The sequence below is a fragment of the Sus scrofa genome, chromosome 1, assembly GCF_000003025.6.
Source record: "Sus scrofa isolate TJ Tabasco breed Duroc chromosome 1, Sscrofa11.1, whole genome shotgun sequence".
Lineage (NCBI taxonomy): Eukaryota > Metazoa > Chordata > Mammalia > Artiodactyla > Suidae > Sus > Sus scrofa.
The window spans coordinates 164,332,006-164,349,194 of record NC_010443.5 but is presented as its reverse complement, the minus strand read 5'-3'; the positions used below and the strand labels follow the sequence as shown (position 1 = coordinate 164,349,194).

At 42.6% G+C, this 17,189-nt stretch overlaps 1 protein-coding gene across 2 annotated transcripts in view; it reads right to left on the bottom strand.

Annotated features, from left to right (window-relative positions):
• The window catches only part of DIS3L (DIS3 like exosome 3'-5' exoribonuclease), a 42,063-nt gene that overhangs the window by 2,988 nt on the left and 21,886 nt on the right, over positions 1 to 17,189 (bottom strand). Inside the window, exons 7-14 of one of the 2 annotated variants that reach the window (XM_021100270.1) lie at positions 16,262 to 16,441; positions 13,536 to 13,705; positions 11,967 to 12,128; positions 8,677 to 8,924; positions 7,905 to 7,997; positions 3,217 to 3,750; positions 279 to 433; positions 1 to 179 (exon numbers count right to left, since the gene is read on the bottom strand). In XM_021100270.1, the coding sequence (XP_020955929.1) occupies positions 1 to 179; positions 279 to 433; positions 3,217 to 3,750; positions 7,905 to 7,997; positions 8,677 to 8,924; positions 11,967 to 12,128; positions 13,536 to 13,705; positions 16,262 to 16,441 (1,721 nt within the window). Of the gene's footprint in view, positions 180 to 278; positions 434 to 3,216; positions 3,751 to 7,904; positions 7,998 to 8,676; positions 8,925 to 11,966; positions 12,129 to 13,535; positions 13,706 to 16,261; positions 16,442 to 17,189 lie in introns of those variants that run through there. The other variant, XM_021100274.1, reaches the window with a different exon arrangement.

Genomic DNA, 17,189 nt, shown 5'->3' with positions numbered 1-17,189 from the left:
TCGGTTTCTGTTGTTGATATGTTTACATAATTCCTCAAGATCTTTGTTGCTGAACAAATTTTCCTTAATTTCCATTTTCTTATCTTTTGAAATGGCTTCCATTAACAATCGGTGTACTATAATATCTGAATATCTTCTTATTGGAGAAGTAAAGTGAGTATATTTATCTAATGCAAGACCTTGAAAAAAAAGCCAGAAAGTCAAAATAAACAACAAATATATTTTTTAAACAACTTGTTCTAGGTTATGGCCACACCAAGGAAAATTTTATCATTCACCATAGTGATGGAACTCTTCCTCGGCACACGATCCAGTAGAGAAATACAGTGCATTAGACATGGCCTGTGTAGCCATTGATCGAAGCAACTTGTTGACGATGGGATCGTTGGGGTCATTTGCATTATCCAGAGAATCAGCCAGTGTTTTATTGGACCTGACAAAATGGCAAAACTTTTACTTAGTCTCCAGTAATAATTTACAAGTCAGTACTCTTGAGAGGACCTCTTCCCTCATCATTCTGAATACTTTCATCTGCTAGTAGTTAAATTTATTTTGGACAAACTTCAGAAGCAACATTTTTCAACTACAGAAATCTAGTTTGCTTCTGAGGTTTAAATAAAGTATCAGAATTCAAATTTGTTTCTTAAGTAGTAATGTGCTGAACCTACAAAGTTAAGTTAATGCTCAGCACATAGTAGGTGGCCAAGTACTCGCTGAAATAAATTCCTAACGCCCCATCCTGAAATGTCCTGTACAGGTCAAAGAACAGACTTTCACTTTTTTTTTTAATCAAGAATTATTGAGCTAGAGGGAGTTTTTTAAAAAACAAAACTAAACTAAACCTGAGGCCTACAAGTTAAAGAAACCCAAATTCTTTTTCTTTCTTTTGTGGCCACACCCATGGCAATATGGAAGTTCCCAGGTCAGGGACTGAATCCGAGCCACAACTTTGACCTACTATGCCACAGCTGTGGCAATCCTGGATCCTTTAACCCACTAGGCTGGATCAGGGATCGAACCCGCACCTCTGCAGCTACTCAAGCCACTGCAGTTGGATTCTTAACCAACTGCACCATAGCAGGAACTCCCATTTTTCTTTTAGAGCAAGCGTTCTATTTATTTACTTTTAAATATTTTTTAAAAACCCAGGAAATAAAGAATTATTTTCAAGATTTAATATAGCACATAACAGTTCTGTACTGTAGCCTGCTGAGAAAAAGGGGAAAGCAAGGACAGGATAATGAACAGAGAGGCAAACTTTCAAGTCTGACAGATGTGGATTCCAATCCTGGCTCTGCCCTGTTAAATTATAAACCATCAGCAAATACTTAACCTCTTTAATTTCCCTATCTGTAAGATACGAACAAATGATACAGGGTGATGAATGAAAACACTCAGCACGTGTGCCTGGCATACACCAGAGCTCAACTATGGACAAGCCAAGGAAAGATACTATTGCCTAAAGATAGAGCCAAAAAAAATCCATTTTCATAAATGAGTAAAAGATATTTTAGGAAGTTCCTATGTAGCACAGTGGGTTAAGGATCTAGCATTGCCAGAGCATGGCAAAAGCTGCAACTGTGGCATGGGTTCGATCCCTGGCCTGGGAACTTAAACGTGCTATGGGTGTGGCCAAAAGAAAAGAAAGAAAAAGATATATTGAAGAAAAACCCCCTTTATACATCATTTTTGTTTAGTTTTTATTTTTAAGGGCTGCACCTGTAGCATAAGGGAATTCCCAGGCTAGGGGTCAAATTGGAGTTGTAGCTGCTGGCCTACACCACAGCCACAGAAATGTGGGATCTGAGCTGTGTCTGTGACCTACACTGCATCTCATGGCAATGCTGGATCCTTAACCCACTGAGCAAGGCTGAGGATCAAAACCGCATCCTCATGGATACAACTCAGGTTCATTTCCACTGAGCCACAATGGAAACTCCCTATTCATCATTTTTAACAGGGCAAATATTTTATCCTGGAGGTAGGGAGTAAAATGTCTCATTCTACAGAGGGGTGGCATAAGTGTACTGTATCAGCGTGGTGTCTTCTGATATTGCCATGGAGATAGACTGCATTTTAAAAATACTGAAATAAATAGGATTATCTATTTGGTATTTGCATTAAGGGGTAGATGAAATTAAATCAAGGATAACAGGTTCCTTTTATGTTGCAAATTGTAATGTGTCAAAATTATGCCTAAATAAACCTCTTTTCATTTTAAGCCTCTATACCTACATTATACTAAATGAAGAGAGCAAAGTGGAGTTTCCACTGTGGCTCAGAGGAAATGAATCTGACTAGTATCCATGAGGATGCAGGTTCAACCTCTGGCCTCGCTCAGTTGGTTAAGGATCTGGTGTTGCTGTGAGCTGTGGTGTAGGTCGAAGATGTGGCTCGGATCTGGCAGTGATGTGGCTGTGGCATAGACCAGCAGCCATAGCTCCCATTTGACCCCTAGTAGCCTGGGAACCTCCATATGCTGTGAGTGTGGCCCTAAAAAGCACCCCCCCCCAAAAAAAGAAGAAGAAAGTAATCGAAGAGCCAAGACATTTTCTATTTTTGGTCAAAGATCTGGCTGTCAGATTTTTTTTTTTTTTTTTTTTTTTGTCTTTTTGCCTTTTCTGGGGCCACTCCTGTGGCATATGGAGGTTCCCAGTCTAGGGGTCTGATCAGAGCTACAGCTGCTGGCCTATGCCACAGCCACAGCATCGTGGGATCTGAGCCGTGCCTGTGACCTACACCACAGCTAATGGCAATGCCAGATCCTTAATCCACTGAGCAAGGCCAGGGATCGAACAGGCAACCTTATGGTTCCTAGTCAGATTCGTTAACCACTGAGCCATGACAGGAACTCCTGGCTGTCAGATTTTTATTTTTTTTTTGTCTTTTTTGCCATTTCTTGGGCCGCTCCCGTGGCATATGGAGATTCCCAAGCTAGGTGTTGAATCAGAGCTGTAGCCACCGGCCTATGCCACAGCCACAGCAACGTGGGATCCAAGCTGCGTCTGCAACCCACACCACAGCTCACAGAAATGCCAGATCCTTAATCCACTGAGCAAGGCCAGGGATCGAACCCGCAACCTCATGGTTCCTAGTTGGATTTGTTAACCACTGAGCCATGACGGGAACTCCTGGCTGTCAGGTTTTAAGAATACTGTAAGATAAAAAAATATGCAGCGTCCCCTTCCACCCTCTGCCCTTTAAAAGAGGAATTACCGTGTATCTATGAAGAAACCCTTTGCTTTAGCACACTCTCGGAGTTCAGAGAAAAACTCCTGGTGTGGAGGAGGGTGCTGGCGCAGCAATGCCTGGTGAGGGAAGCTCTCCCAGATCTTCTTGGCTACCCAGTGGTTGGCCAGGATCATGCACTCAGCCACGGTTTCATGGACTTCCAGGGGCTGCTTGGGGATGAGGTCATGAATGTTCTTTTTCTCATCTAGTTGGATTCGAACCTCTACTCCTTCCAGCTCCAGGGCACCACAAAGGTCTCGTTTGGCTCGGATGTGGCGGGCTATGTCAGTCAACTTTCTGATGGCCCACACTAACTCCTCTAGCTTGGCTTGTCGGCTCTTGTCATCCAAGTCCCTGAATTCTGGAATATCATCAACAATGCTGAAGTTTCCGTCCAGTAGTTCCTGGGCTGCTTCATAAAACAGTTTGTATGCTGAACGAATAATGGTTCTGCCATACCAGACATTTTTAATTTCATGGGAGGTTTTATCCAATTCCCACATGACGCTTACAGCATACCTACAAAATCAGTCACACTCACATCGTTAATTCTTCCATTTTTGAAATAAGCAGAACTAGACCCTATATGTAATGAAAGAAACAACATTGCTGTAGGTTTCTGGTCTGATGTTTTCAATCCAAACACTCCACTACTACAAGAAATAGTTAAAACAAGGTTAGATTAGGTTCTGCTGAACTTTGAGCAAATCTAAAATGAGCTCACATGTCATGTTATAAACCCTACCTTACACTTCTCCATTTTGATTAGAATATAATAGGACTAATAGAATCAATTCTCTAGGCTCTCTAGCAAAGAAGGGCTAAGGGTTAAGCCTTTCAAATGCTATAGGATGACACTGAACTAGGATATCAGTCTTTTTTTTTTTTTTTTTTTTTTTGTCTTTTTAGGGGCGCACCTGCGGCACAGGTTCCCAGGCTAGGGGTCAAATTGGAGCTGTAGCTGCTGGCCTATGCCACAGCCATAGCCCACAGCCACAGCAATGCCAGAACCAAGCTGAGTCTGTGATGTACACCACAGCTCACGGCAACACCAGATCCTTAACTCACTGAGCGAGGCCAGGGATGGAACCTGTGTCCTCATAGATGCTAGTCAGATTCATTTCCACTGAGTTACGATGGGAACTCGTGTGTGTGTGTGTGTGTGTGTGTGTGTGTGTGTGTGTGTGTGTGTGTGTATTTTTAGGGCTGCTCCTATGGCATTTGGAGGTTCCCAGGCTAGGAGCTGAATCGGAGCTAAAGCTGCTGGCCTATACCACAGCCATAGCAACGCCAGATCCAAGCTGCATCTGTGACCTACAACATAGCTCGAGGCAACGCCAGATCCTGAGAGGCCAGGGATCAAACCCACATCTGCCTGGATACTAGTCAGGTTCGTTACTGCTGAGCTACAATGGAACTAATAGGATAGTCTTTTTTATTTTTTTGTCTTTTTGTCATTTCTTGGGCTGCTCCCGCGGCATATGGAGGTACCCAGGCTAGGGGTTGAATCAGAGCTGTAGCCACTGGCCTACACCAGAGCCATAGCAACGCGGGATCTGAGCCGCGTCTGCAAACTACACCACAGCTCACGGCAACGCCGGATCCATAACCCACTGAGCAAGGGCTGGGACCGAACCCGCAACCTCATGGTTCCTAGTCGGATTCGTTAACCACTGCGTCACGACGGGAACTCCACCACCATATCATTCTATTTAAAAATATACACAACAGAGTTCCCTGGTGGCCTAGTGGTTAGGGATTCATTGTTGTTCACTGCTGTGGCTGGCAAGAGATCCGGTTCAATCCCTGGCCCAGGAACCTCTGCATGCCTACAAGTATATGTATATATACAACATTTGCAACTCACATAAAAAAGGCTAATTTTTTAATATGTAAAGAGCTCGTATAAATCAACTACTAATAGATCAAGAAAACAGAAGAAAAAGGGGCAAGAAACATGAAACAGTTCACAGAAAAGTATTAATAAATGACTGTTGAGCATACAAAAAATTTTACTCATAGTAGGACAAATGCAAATTAACACCACTCTAAGATATTTTCATCTATTAGCAAAGATTAAAAAAACCCAACATATTGTGCTGGCAAGGCTGTGGGGAACCTGGTATTCTCATACATTGATGGAGCTAATATAATTGGTATAAAACCTCTAGGGAGGGCTATTTGGTTATTATGTATCTAAGCACAAATGCATATAACTGTTGACTCAAATTCCACTTCTAGGACTTGATCTCCCAAATATACTGTACTTTAAAAAATGTGAAATGAATTATATTCTAAATAATTCAGTATAGTTTTGTTTACAGTAGCAAAAGTTTGGAAATAATCACATTTCCATAGATAAATAGCATTAATATGGAATGCTCTCCAAGATACACTGTTAAGTTAAAAAAAAAAATTGAGAAGAGTTTAGGCAATTCAGAGAAGGCCAGTGTGGCTGGAACACAGACAGTAAGGAAGGGATGGATGTGGGATAAGGTAGGAACTCATCAAGTGTTCAATGAATAAATGGATTTGACCATGCATCAGTGCGGGGTAGCTGTGAAACCTTCTAAGCTTCCTGATAACACCCAGGATTTTATAATTTCAAAAGAGCCAGTAAATCGCTCTATTTTGGAAAATGAAAAGTGAAGCCAGAGTGGTAAACTAACCTAAATGTATTAGAATATATTGATAGTCCAACAGTTTAAAATTAATCACTTCTGTAAATGCTGTGAATTTTACAAGGTGAAAAGCAGAAAGGATGTAATTATCTAACATCTGAAAGTAAAATGGTAAAACTAACAGAATAATTTACTATAATTAAAATTAAACATGATTCCTTTCATCTCCTTTTTACATTGCCTTTGAGATAACATTTTGTCTTGATGAATAAACAAAAATGTTTAGGAAAAAAAAAGCAAGGGCTGACAGTATATATATAATGTCATTATGTGTGTAACAAATAAAGGCTACCTGTTCATATGCCTCTCTTTCTCTGTGTATTTGTGAAATAATAGAAAAAATATATTGGTCTTTGTTCCTGGCTCCTGACACAGGACTGCTGAAACTCTTGTAATTTCCTGGGAGATTTTGTTCTAACAAGAAGACTGAGTGGGCTCCTGGATGAGGGCTGGTCACTGGAAAGACCAAGCCATGATTAGAAGCTTTCAGCCCTGCCCCTCATTCTTGAGAAGGGAGAAGCAATGAAAGTGGAATTACTGATCTATCATGCCTATGTGATGAAGCTTCCATAAAATCCCCAAAGGTCTGGAGAGCTTCTTGGTTGGAGATCACACAGAGGTGCTGGGAAGAGTGGCTCCCTGGGCCTGGAGAGCTCATGGAAGCTCTGTGTTCCTTCCTGCACACCCTGCCCTATGCATCTCTTCTATCTGGATGTTCATCTGTGTCCTTGATCATGTACTTTTTTTTTTTTTCCCCCATTTTTGGCCATGCCAAGGCATATGGAGTTCCTGGGCCAGGGATCAGATCCCAGCTGAAGTCATAACCTAGGCTACAGCTGCTGCAACACCAGAGCCTTAACCCACCGTGCTGGGCTGGGGATCGAACCTAAGTCCCAGTGCTCTCAAGACACCACCAATCCTGTTGCACCACAGCAGGAACTCCTACCATGTACTTTTTTATAATAAACTAGTAAAAGTAAGTACATTGCTTTCCTGAGTTTTGTGAGCTGCTCTAGTAAATTAACTGAACCTGGGGAAGGGGGTCTGGGAACCTCTGATTTACAGCCAGTTGGTCAGAAGTACAGATAACAATATGGACTTGCTACCAGCATCTGAAGTCCAAGGAGGGGGTTGTGGGAACCTCTAATCAACAGCTGGTTGGTCAGAAGCATGGTGATAATCTGGGCTTGCGATAGTGTCTGAAGTTGGAGGCAGTGGGGGGGGTCGGTCTTGTGGGATTGAGCCCTTGCTCTATGGAATCTGATGCCGTCTCTGGGTAGACTGTGTCAACTGAATTCAATTGTAGGACATCCAGCTAGTGTTGCAGAGAATTACTTGGTGTGGGAAAAACCTCCATACGTTTGGTGACCAGAAGTGGTAGATGTGACGTGTTCTCTGTAAAGACAAAGGAGACTTGCAGGAAAGAAAGACACAGTGTGGAAGAACTGGGTTTTTCCCTACATAGAAAGGTGGACAACTGAGTTTTTTCTTAGTCTTTATCTAGAAAAATACATGAGAAATTGGTAATTGAGGGAAAGGGTCAGGAGGGAGCCTTTCACTACACATCTTTTAGAACTGATGAATCTTGGGCTACACAGTTTTATTACCTATTCAAAGACAAGATGATCTAACTACAACAAATAAAAACTCCCTAAGTTCATGGTCTTCGTGCCAAACAGCCTCGACCAAGGAACACATATGTACAACATTATATGCATTTGTTTTTAGACTTTTGACTTTAAAAAGCCAACAACAGAAGGAGAAGCAACCTCAAAGCTAGACAGAAGGAAAATAAACAGAAACGAGGAGAGGAGGGGAACGGAAGGTGAGAAATAAAGCTGTCCCCAAATAAGTGGGCAGTGGGTGCAGAGGATGCAGAGGGAAAGCAGGGGTGGGGATGGGGCAGTAGGACATATTAGAAAGAAGAGGCGAAAGAGGCCAGAAGCAAGAGCCAAGACAAGCTCTGATGATAAAAAGAGTGAACAAACTCACCTATCCACACCTCCCAGAAGGGAGCACACATCGGCGCTGAGGATGGAGGGCAGCATGTCATAGCGGCGGTCCGCTAAGTAGTAAGTGGTGGCCCTGTGAATGACACACATGCAGGTACATGACCTTCAGCAGCAAGAAACAGAACTGCTGACTGCATACGATGCAGTGAGGAAAACCTCAGCACGAGCTCCCCAAGGCTGTCGATTTTTCATAAAGTGCAGCAGACTGGGTAATAAAGCTATTCCCATGTTCCCACTTTTCCAAGGGATACCGCTTTGGGCTGAATGTTCTCCTGCTGATAGAAAAGATAAAGTGGCACGAAATCTTGGTTGTATAAGAAAAATTAGAGTGTAATGATCCAGTATTTATATAAAATAGAATATTACTATATGAAAAATTTAACCCATTTCAATTTAGAAGGAAACGATATATGAAGAGATTCTGTTAAAAAAGGAAAGGGAAAAGGGAAAAAGGTAAAGAATCTGAAGAAGAATCTATATAAACTGAATCACTTTGCTGTACACCTGAAATGCAACAATGTAAATCAACCATACTTGGATATAAATAAACAAATAAGTGTAAAGGTAAATTGATCAAGGCACTATTTTTTTAAAGGAAAGAAGGAAGTGGACTTCAATTTTTTTTTTGAAGCAATCTTTAGAATTATTCCTAATTGTGAAATCTTTGTTGTGAAAATCTGAAACTAGCATAGCTACAAAATATGTTACAGTCACATGTACATAATCGCAGTGCTGGTTTCAAACAGCATTACCTTGATCTGGCTTCAATGTCAATATAGGAATGTGGTGCCACAAAGTGCGTCACATCTGCAATGTGAACCCCGAGCTCCAGGTTGCCATTATCTAAGGCTCTGACTGAGAGGGTGTCGTCCACATCTTCACAACCTCTGGGGTCAATGCTGAACACCAGATGGGTTTTCCTCAGGTCTTTACGTTTTCGTTCCTCTTCAGAACTCACCTTCCAGGGATTTTCGGGTGTGTTTACTGGCATCTCACACATCTGTACAAGGAGAGCCCAAAATTTTAGCAATGCATGCATCAGAATTTTCCTATAGATACAACCAGAGGTTCTCATACTAAGTGACATAAGTCAGAAAGAGAAAGACAAATACCATATGATATTACTTATATCTGGAATCTAAAATAGGGCACAAATGTTGTGGTTGCCAAGGGGGAGGGGGAGGGAGCAGGATGGATTGGGAATTTGGGCTTAACAGATGCAGACTACTGTTAAGCCCAAATTCATTGCTTATCCATTCCAAAGAGCCTTTGGAATGGATAAGCAATGAGATCCTGCTGAATAGCACTGGGAACTCTGTCTAGTCACTTATGATGAAGCATGATGGAGGATAATGTGAGAAAAAGAATGTATATATGTATGTGTGACTCGGTCATCTTGCTATATGGTAGAAAATCGACAGAACACTGTAAACCAGCTATGATGGAAAAAATAAAAATCATTAAAAAAATTAAAAAAATAAAACAGGGCACAAATGAACCTATCTACAAAATAGAAACGGACTCACAGATATGGAGAACAGACTTGTGGTTGCCAAGGGTGGGGGGTGGGAGTAGGATGGACTGGGAGTTTGGGGTTAGTAGATGCAAACTATTACATCTAGAATGGGTAAGCAACGAGGTCCTGCTGTATAGCACAGGGAACTATATGCAGTCTCTTGTGAACATGATGGAAGATAATACGAGAAAAGGAATGTATATCTATGTATGACTAGGTCCCTTTGCTGTACAGCAGAAATTGGCACAACACTGTAAACCAACTATACTTTAATTTAAAAAATGAAGTTTCCTATAAAAATTTACTCTCCAACACTTTCCATGTGACCTCATAGAAACCCCATTCATTACCCATTACCTTCTGCAATTAACCTATGTTTGCTTCTTTTGAGCAATAATTATTTATTAGGTGCCTAATATGTGTCCGGAGCTGTGCTAGGCTCTGGAAAGTTAGGAATCCATAGGAAAGTCACAGTCACCATGCCCTGGAAGACCCTACAGTCTGAGAGGGAATGTCTCAGACATTTACAGCCTCTTTAGTTGTGGGGGCTGGAGCAAAATGAGCTAGTGACTTAACAAAAAGTATGTCTACCCCATTTTCAAGCGATCCATTTTTTAAAATGTATTTGAGTTTTAATTCAAGCCCTAACAAAAATCAACATGTCCCAAATATTGAAAGCATATTCTTTTTTTATCAATCTAGGGCATTTTCTCTCCATTATTACCTATTCAAGTCATCAATCTGCAGTTAAATAGGCTAAAAGGGAAGAAGTCTAGTCCCGTGAAGTCTAATCCATGTTTTATTTTGTTCTAACATTTTCACTGAGCTATCAAAACAAGTCAACAAATAATTTCCAGATACCAATGTTAAACATAAAAATTTAATAATGTAGACTATTCTAAAATATTTTACTATTATAGCTATTATTCTGTCAAAAATTATTAAATAGCCAAATGCTCAAGAAGTGAGGAATGCTTGAGCAAAGAGTACATCAATTTAGGGTAATTTTCCATCATCATCATTAAAAAAATTTTTTTTTGCTTTTTAGGGCCACATCTGCGGCATATGGAGGTTCCCAGGCTTAGGGGTCCAATCGGAGCTACAGCTGCCTACCTATACCACAGCCAGAGCAATGCCAGATCCGAGCTGCGTCTGCAAACTACACCACAGCTCTTGGCAATGCCAGATCCTTAACCCACTGAGTGAAGCCAGGGGTTGAACCCGAAACCTCATGGTTCCTAGTCGGATTCATTTCCGCTGTGCCACGACAGGAACACCAGTTTTCCATCATTATTAAAAATAAGTAGGCTAGGAGTTCCCGTTGTGGCTCAGTGGAAACGAACCATACTAGTATACGTGAGGATGCGAGTTCGATCCCTGATCCTGCTCAGTGGGTTAAGGATTTGGTGTTGCTGTGAGCTGTGGTGTAGGCTGGCAGCTGTGGCTCTGATTAGACCCCTAGCCTGAAAACTTCCATATGCCATGGAAAAAGCAACAACAAAAAAGTAGGCTATGTCAATATACAGAAATAATTTTAAATGAAAGCATGTTCACACTAGGAATATAGTTATGAACGAATAATAAACATGATTTATGAGGATTTTAAAAGATCACAAAGTGATGGAAATCGCTGCTGTTTCATGTTAATGGGATTTTTGTCTTCTGTAAAGGTTATAAAAACTCTTTAATAATGAGCATGATATTTTGACCATGGGTCAGAGATATATGGAACCCAAGAAGCTGCTCCCTATAGCTTTCTGCAGGCCTCTGGTGGAATGATTATGAAAGGGAGGGGAGCCCAGCTGGGTTTGTAACTAGGTACCCAGTAGTCACGGGGATGAATGTATACTGACTATAAGACACTGAGAGTTCTCGTCGTGGCACAGTGGAAACGAATCCAACTAGGAACCATGAGGTTGCAGGTTCGATCCTTGGCCTCGCTCAGTGGGTTAAGGATTCAGCATTGCCATGAGCTATGGTGTAGGTCAAAGTCTCGGCTCTGATCTGGCATTGCTGTGGCTGTGGCAGAGGCCGGCAGCTATAGCTCTGATTAGACCCTTAGCTTGGGAACCTCCATATGCCACAGGTGCAGCCCTAAAAAAAAAAAGATGCCGACATACCCTTTTTATTTATTTTATCTTTGGCTACATTCACCGCATGTGCAAGTTTCTGGTCCAAGGATGGAACCTGTGCCACAGCAGCAACAACACCAGATCCTTAACTCACTGTACCACCAGGGAACTACCTGACATACTATTTTTAAGTACAGTTGGACAATGTAAAAATTGAGAGCTGTGAGGCTGTAGGAAATTAACTGTACTTGAAGTTGACTTCGATCTGGTTCAAACACAGAGTAATAATGAGATAATGAGATTTTTCCATTATCTATGGTTTTAGACAGTGGGTTGTTACACAGTGCCAAGGATTTTACTTTCTTAATGATGAAACAAAGAACAACAGAAGAAAAAAAAAAAAAAAAAAAGAAAATGCCTTTTACTACACCAAAGGGTTGGGGGGAAGTCTGACCTGAGCTTCAGAGAATGGGACAACTGAAATACTATTTTCCACCAGGATGGTTGCAATTTCCCCTTCCAGATCTCCGATTCTTCCTAAAACACGTACAAAATGTCCATTTGGATACATGGATGTTGACTCCCACGAATCGATGCGCACAACCACCCTGAAGTCCTGCACAAAGAGGGGGAAACACAAGCCCAGCACCAGAAGTTAAGTGGGTCAATTAGCAGCACCAAACCACACAAGACATAAACAGCATCAAGATCCAAAGAAAGTGGCCAATCTGAAAACAGTGTTTTTTTTTTTTTTTTCTTTTCTTTTTTTTGGAGGGTTCTTCATGTTCGACTAAATTGCCAGATGGTATGTAAATGCTTAGCCCAATGCTTTGAAGGGAGGCATTACCTCGCTACATCAAATAAGTGGGCTGGAGACTGTAGTCTTTGAAAGAAAGCCAATTGTAACTCATTCCAGCTAATACTTGAGACACAAGGGAAAAACCCAATTATGCACAGTCCAAATTAAATTCAAAACCGAAAAAAAAAAAATCTCAGTTTCTTGTGTGTGGGAATTACTTTCTCTCTCTCTCTCTCTCTCTCTTTTTTTTTTTTTTTTTTTTTTTTTTTTGTCTTTTTGCCTTTTCTAGGGCCGCTCCCAAGGCATATGGAGGTTCCCAGGCTAGGGGTCTAATCAGAGCTGTAGCCACCAGCCTACATCAGAGCCACAGCAATGCAGGATCTGAGCCTTGTCTGTGACCTACACCACAGCTCACAGCAACGCTGGATCCTTAACCCACTGAGCAAGGCCAGGGATTGAACCCGCAACCTCATCGTTCCTAGTCGGATTCGTTAACCACTGAGCCACAACGGGAACTCCACTTTCTAATTTCTTAAGACATCTTTCGGTGGGGGAGAAGATTATTGGTGTGAACTGAGCCCCACCGCCCAGGATTCCAGCAAACCATGGGCATGGAAAGCAATTGTTGGAACTGGCTTCGGAGAGCCTGTGAGAGGCTTGCGTGAGGCTCGAGATGAAAAGGTACACCATGACCTGGGGACTTGCTGCCTCACTGTCTCATTTACAAACTGCAAAACATTGGGCCAGTCAAATCGGGCAATGCCTATCCCCTTCGCCACAGTGAAGGGTAATTTCTAACTTTCTTGTTTCTGTCTTCTCTCCAGGGCTCTATTCCTTTATGGATAATCGATTCTGTGAAGTACCACTATATCATCCCTGCAGGGCAGAGTGATCGTATTTCTAGACGGCTTGCTGGAAGAAAGCTTGTTAGTGTTGGCAAAGTGTATCTGCTGAAAGTTTCTGTGTTGGACAGCTGGATAATGGATGTTCTCTCTAGCTGTCCTACACAGCTCTTTCTAGGACGGTTTCTGTCTGGCCTTCATTTATTAACCAAGGACTACTTAATAGATGGCGCTGTATATTTAGAATTTTTAGAAAACAGGATCTCAGAATGCCAGATGCCATCAATAATTTATCCCTTCTTATGCAAAGGAGTTAACAGTGATTCCTGGGACTGTTCAAAAGCTGGCAAAGATGAGGCAAAAATGGTATAACGTCAGCTACCTGGAGGGCTTCTGCTTGCTGAGTGCTAATTCGGATTTTGGGAATTCTGTAATCCCAAGGTGTAACTAGGATTTTCTGAGCATTTTTGCCCTGAGACTGGACCTCTTCTTTGGATGGAAATGTCACCACATAATCCCGCCAGTTCTTCTGAAGGATGCCCACCACTCTGCCTTTGGGAAAAAAAAACAAAATAAAGCCTTAACAGGTGAGATGTCATCTATCTGGACTCTGACCAGTTTACAGTGAGGACAAACACAGGACACACAACACCCCATTTGTTCAAGCGCATTCACACAAGTTGAGAGATGCTTAAACATTTGCCTTCCTAGTGTTATTAAAATGGATCAGACTTCCTAAAAGATAGATACTTTTTTTATTAACATTGTCAGTATGCCCTTTCTTTGCGGGCCCTGATGTGACATTTGGAATCCATCAGTCCCACTTTCTCTTTTGCTCTTACCTTCTCAATCTCAGGTTTAGGTATGCTGGGAAAAGTCAATGACTTTCACTTTTTTTAACCTATGCCTTCTGCTGGGCTTCTTCATTGTCTTTCTTGCATTTTTCCCATCAGCCAGAATCATTTGGTCCAACATTATATACAGAAAAGTATGCAAGTCTGATACATAACACCTTTTTTTTTTTTTTGGCCATGCCCCAGGCATTGGGAAATTCCTGGGCCAGGGATTGAACCCACACCACAGCTATAAGCAGAGCCACAGCAGTGACAAAGCTGGTTCTTTAACCCTCTGGGCCACAGGGAACTCTCATAATACTTTTAAGCATCACTGATTGAAGTAAAAAAAAAAAAAAAAAAGTGAGGTGTTCCCAGGGTGGCGCAGTGGAAACAAATTCAACTAGGAACCATGAGGTTGCAGGTTCGATCCCTAGCCTTGCTCAGTGGGTTAAGGATGAGGCATTGCTGTGGCTGTGGCATAGGCTAGCAGCTATAGCTCCAATTTGACCCCTAGCCTGGGAACTTCCATATGCTGCAGGTGAGGCCCTAAAAAAAAAAAAAAAAAAAAAAAGAGAGAGAGAGAGAGAGAAAAGAAAAAGAAAGTGTAACAATAGTTGAAAGTGCTACTACCTTTTCACAAATATTTATTGAGCCTCTACTAGGGATGAGGCCCTGTTAGAGGTTCTAGTAGGGAATACAGCTGTATCAAAACAAAGTCCCTGACTTCCTGGAGTTTACATTCTAGTGTGAGAGTCTGTGGGGGTGTCTGGGTGTCTCACAAAAATGTGAGGTATTGATGACTGCTAAGAAAAAGAGTATGGTAAGGTGATCAGTAGTGATAAAGGGTCAGAGTGGCAGTTTTTTTTTTTTTTTTTAGGGCTGCACCCTGCATACAGATGTTCCCAGGCTAGGGGTCGAATTGGAGCTACAGCTGCCTGTCTATGCCATAGTCACAGCAATGCGGGATCCGAGCTGTATCTGTGACCTACACCACAGCTCATGCAATGCTGGATCCTTAACCCACTGAGCGAGTCTGGGGATTGAACCTGCATCCTCATGGATGCTAGTCAGATTCGTTTCTGCTGAGCCATGATGGGATGTCCCAGAGTGGCAGCTATTTTAAGTAAAGTGACTTTTGCGCACAGACTTGAAGCAAGGAAAGGAGATGTGGGGATGTTTGGGGAAAGCTTGTTTCCAGGGTGAAAGGACAAGTTGGTCACTGTAGCAGAAGCAGAGACAGGACAGGGCCTAAAGATTTTAAAAGGGTCACTGTGGCTTCTGTGTGGAAAAAAGACTATCTGGCAGCAAGGGCAGGAGCAGCAAGGCCAGTGAACAGGCTGTTGGGAAAATCTCACCAGGAGGTTCTGGTGCACTGACCTGAGAGAGAAGTGGTAGAAGGCAGGAGAGGCTGAATCGAGGCTACACATTAAAACTAGAGCTGATAGGACTTGCTAATGTGTGAAAGAAGTCCAGGATAGGTTCAAGGTCTTTGTGTTGACCTTGCCAACCCAAAGAACAACCTATCCATTTATTGAGATGGGGAGGAGTCGGGGAGGAGCAGGGCGGGGATAGAAAGCCGGAGTTCGTTATTGGGTGTGTTGAGTTTGAGGTGCCCATCAGATATCCAGGGGAAAAGGCCAAAAAGATGATAGAGTGGACAAAACTGGAGGCTGGAGAAGGGATCTGGGCTGAAGAGATGAAGCCAGGGGACTGAATAGCAGCTCCTGGGGAAAGAATGTAAGATCCAGAGAGGAGCCTGGGCACATCCAAGAGGACTATAAGATGGACAGGAATCAGCAAGGGAGCTGAGGAGGAGCAATCAGTGGAGAACCAGAAGCCAAAGACGAGGAGTGATGCGTCAGTCACACGCTGCTGACAGGTGACAGGTGCTGAGGACTGTAGGGAATGAGGTCCTGGTGACCTTGACAAGAGACAAGAGGTAGGAGGGGGCTCCTGAAGGTAGTGGCTTTGGGAGAGGATGCTTAGAGGAGAAGTAGAGAGAAGGCAGAGGTAACTGTTTCACTGAGTCCTGTCATAAACTGAAGCAGAGAAAAGGGTGGTAACTGAAGGGGTATGGAACCTGAGAGGGTTTTATTTTGTTTTAAGATGAGAGATGCTATAGCATATTTTGGTACTCATGAGAATAAAATAAATTTGCAGAGAGGGTAAAATGAAAAGATATCATATATTAATAATTGCAGTATTTCTGGATTCAGGAGAGGAAAAATTAACGTTCCACATGGATGACCGGGCGACCTGTGGGCTGGCTCACCTGTGGGCATGGGCTCACTGGGGGACTCCCCCGAGGCCTTGTCATCACCATCATTCTCACCCAGGGCGGTGGTTCTTCCTTTCCATTCATTTTTAGGGAGTAGTTCGACCACAACCACATCTCCGTGAATGGAGCGGTTTCGAGCCTTCATCCCGTGGATTAGGATGTCACTGACTAGACCTGTGTTTAGGGCAGCACAGAGAAACCTCATAAAGCCAAGGGGGAGCCACTCCAGTGAGGCACTTCAAGCACAGTATGTCTGAGACCTAATCGGCTTTCCTGCAAATCAAAGCGTCCTCCTTTCAAAAGTGAGGTCAAACTTTTGTTCCGCAGGTGAGGAAGGAACACTGTCATGCTGTATAATTTGCTTTTGTAAGGCCACCCTCAACCATTTTTTTTTTTAAAGTTTTACTGAAGTATGGTTAATTTACAAGATTGTGATATTAACTGTCTTTTAAGGACGCTAACAGTTCCTGCATGAGACTACAGAGGTCCACACTGGGACTCTGTCCCACAACTTCAGGGGCCACGTGGCCAGGAAGTGGTCAGCAGGCTGCTGACCGAGATACTGCAGAACCAACAGGAGACTGAGCGCAGAAGCCTGGAGAAGGCCACTGCATCTCATTCTCCTCCAGCCTCGCCAGGCTCCCCTGACTATCAGGGTTACTCACTCCGTCACTGCAGAACTAGCAGCTACATTTTATTATGATACAACATATTTCTGCATTTGTTTTCATTTTTGTTACTTTTAAAATGATTCCAATGAGGCAGTAGAGCTCACTGGGGCAGTACAACGAGGGCAATGTCTTCAAATCCTGGTCAGCTTGCGGTGGCAGAGGTTCGGCCCCACCGCTTACCAGGTGTGTAATCCTAGGAAAGTTACTTTGCTTCTCTATATTTTAGTGTCCTCATGTATAAAAGGTAGTAA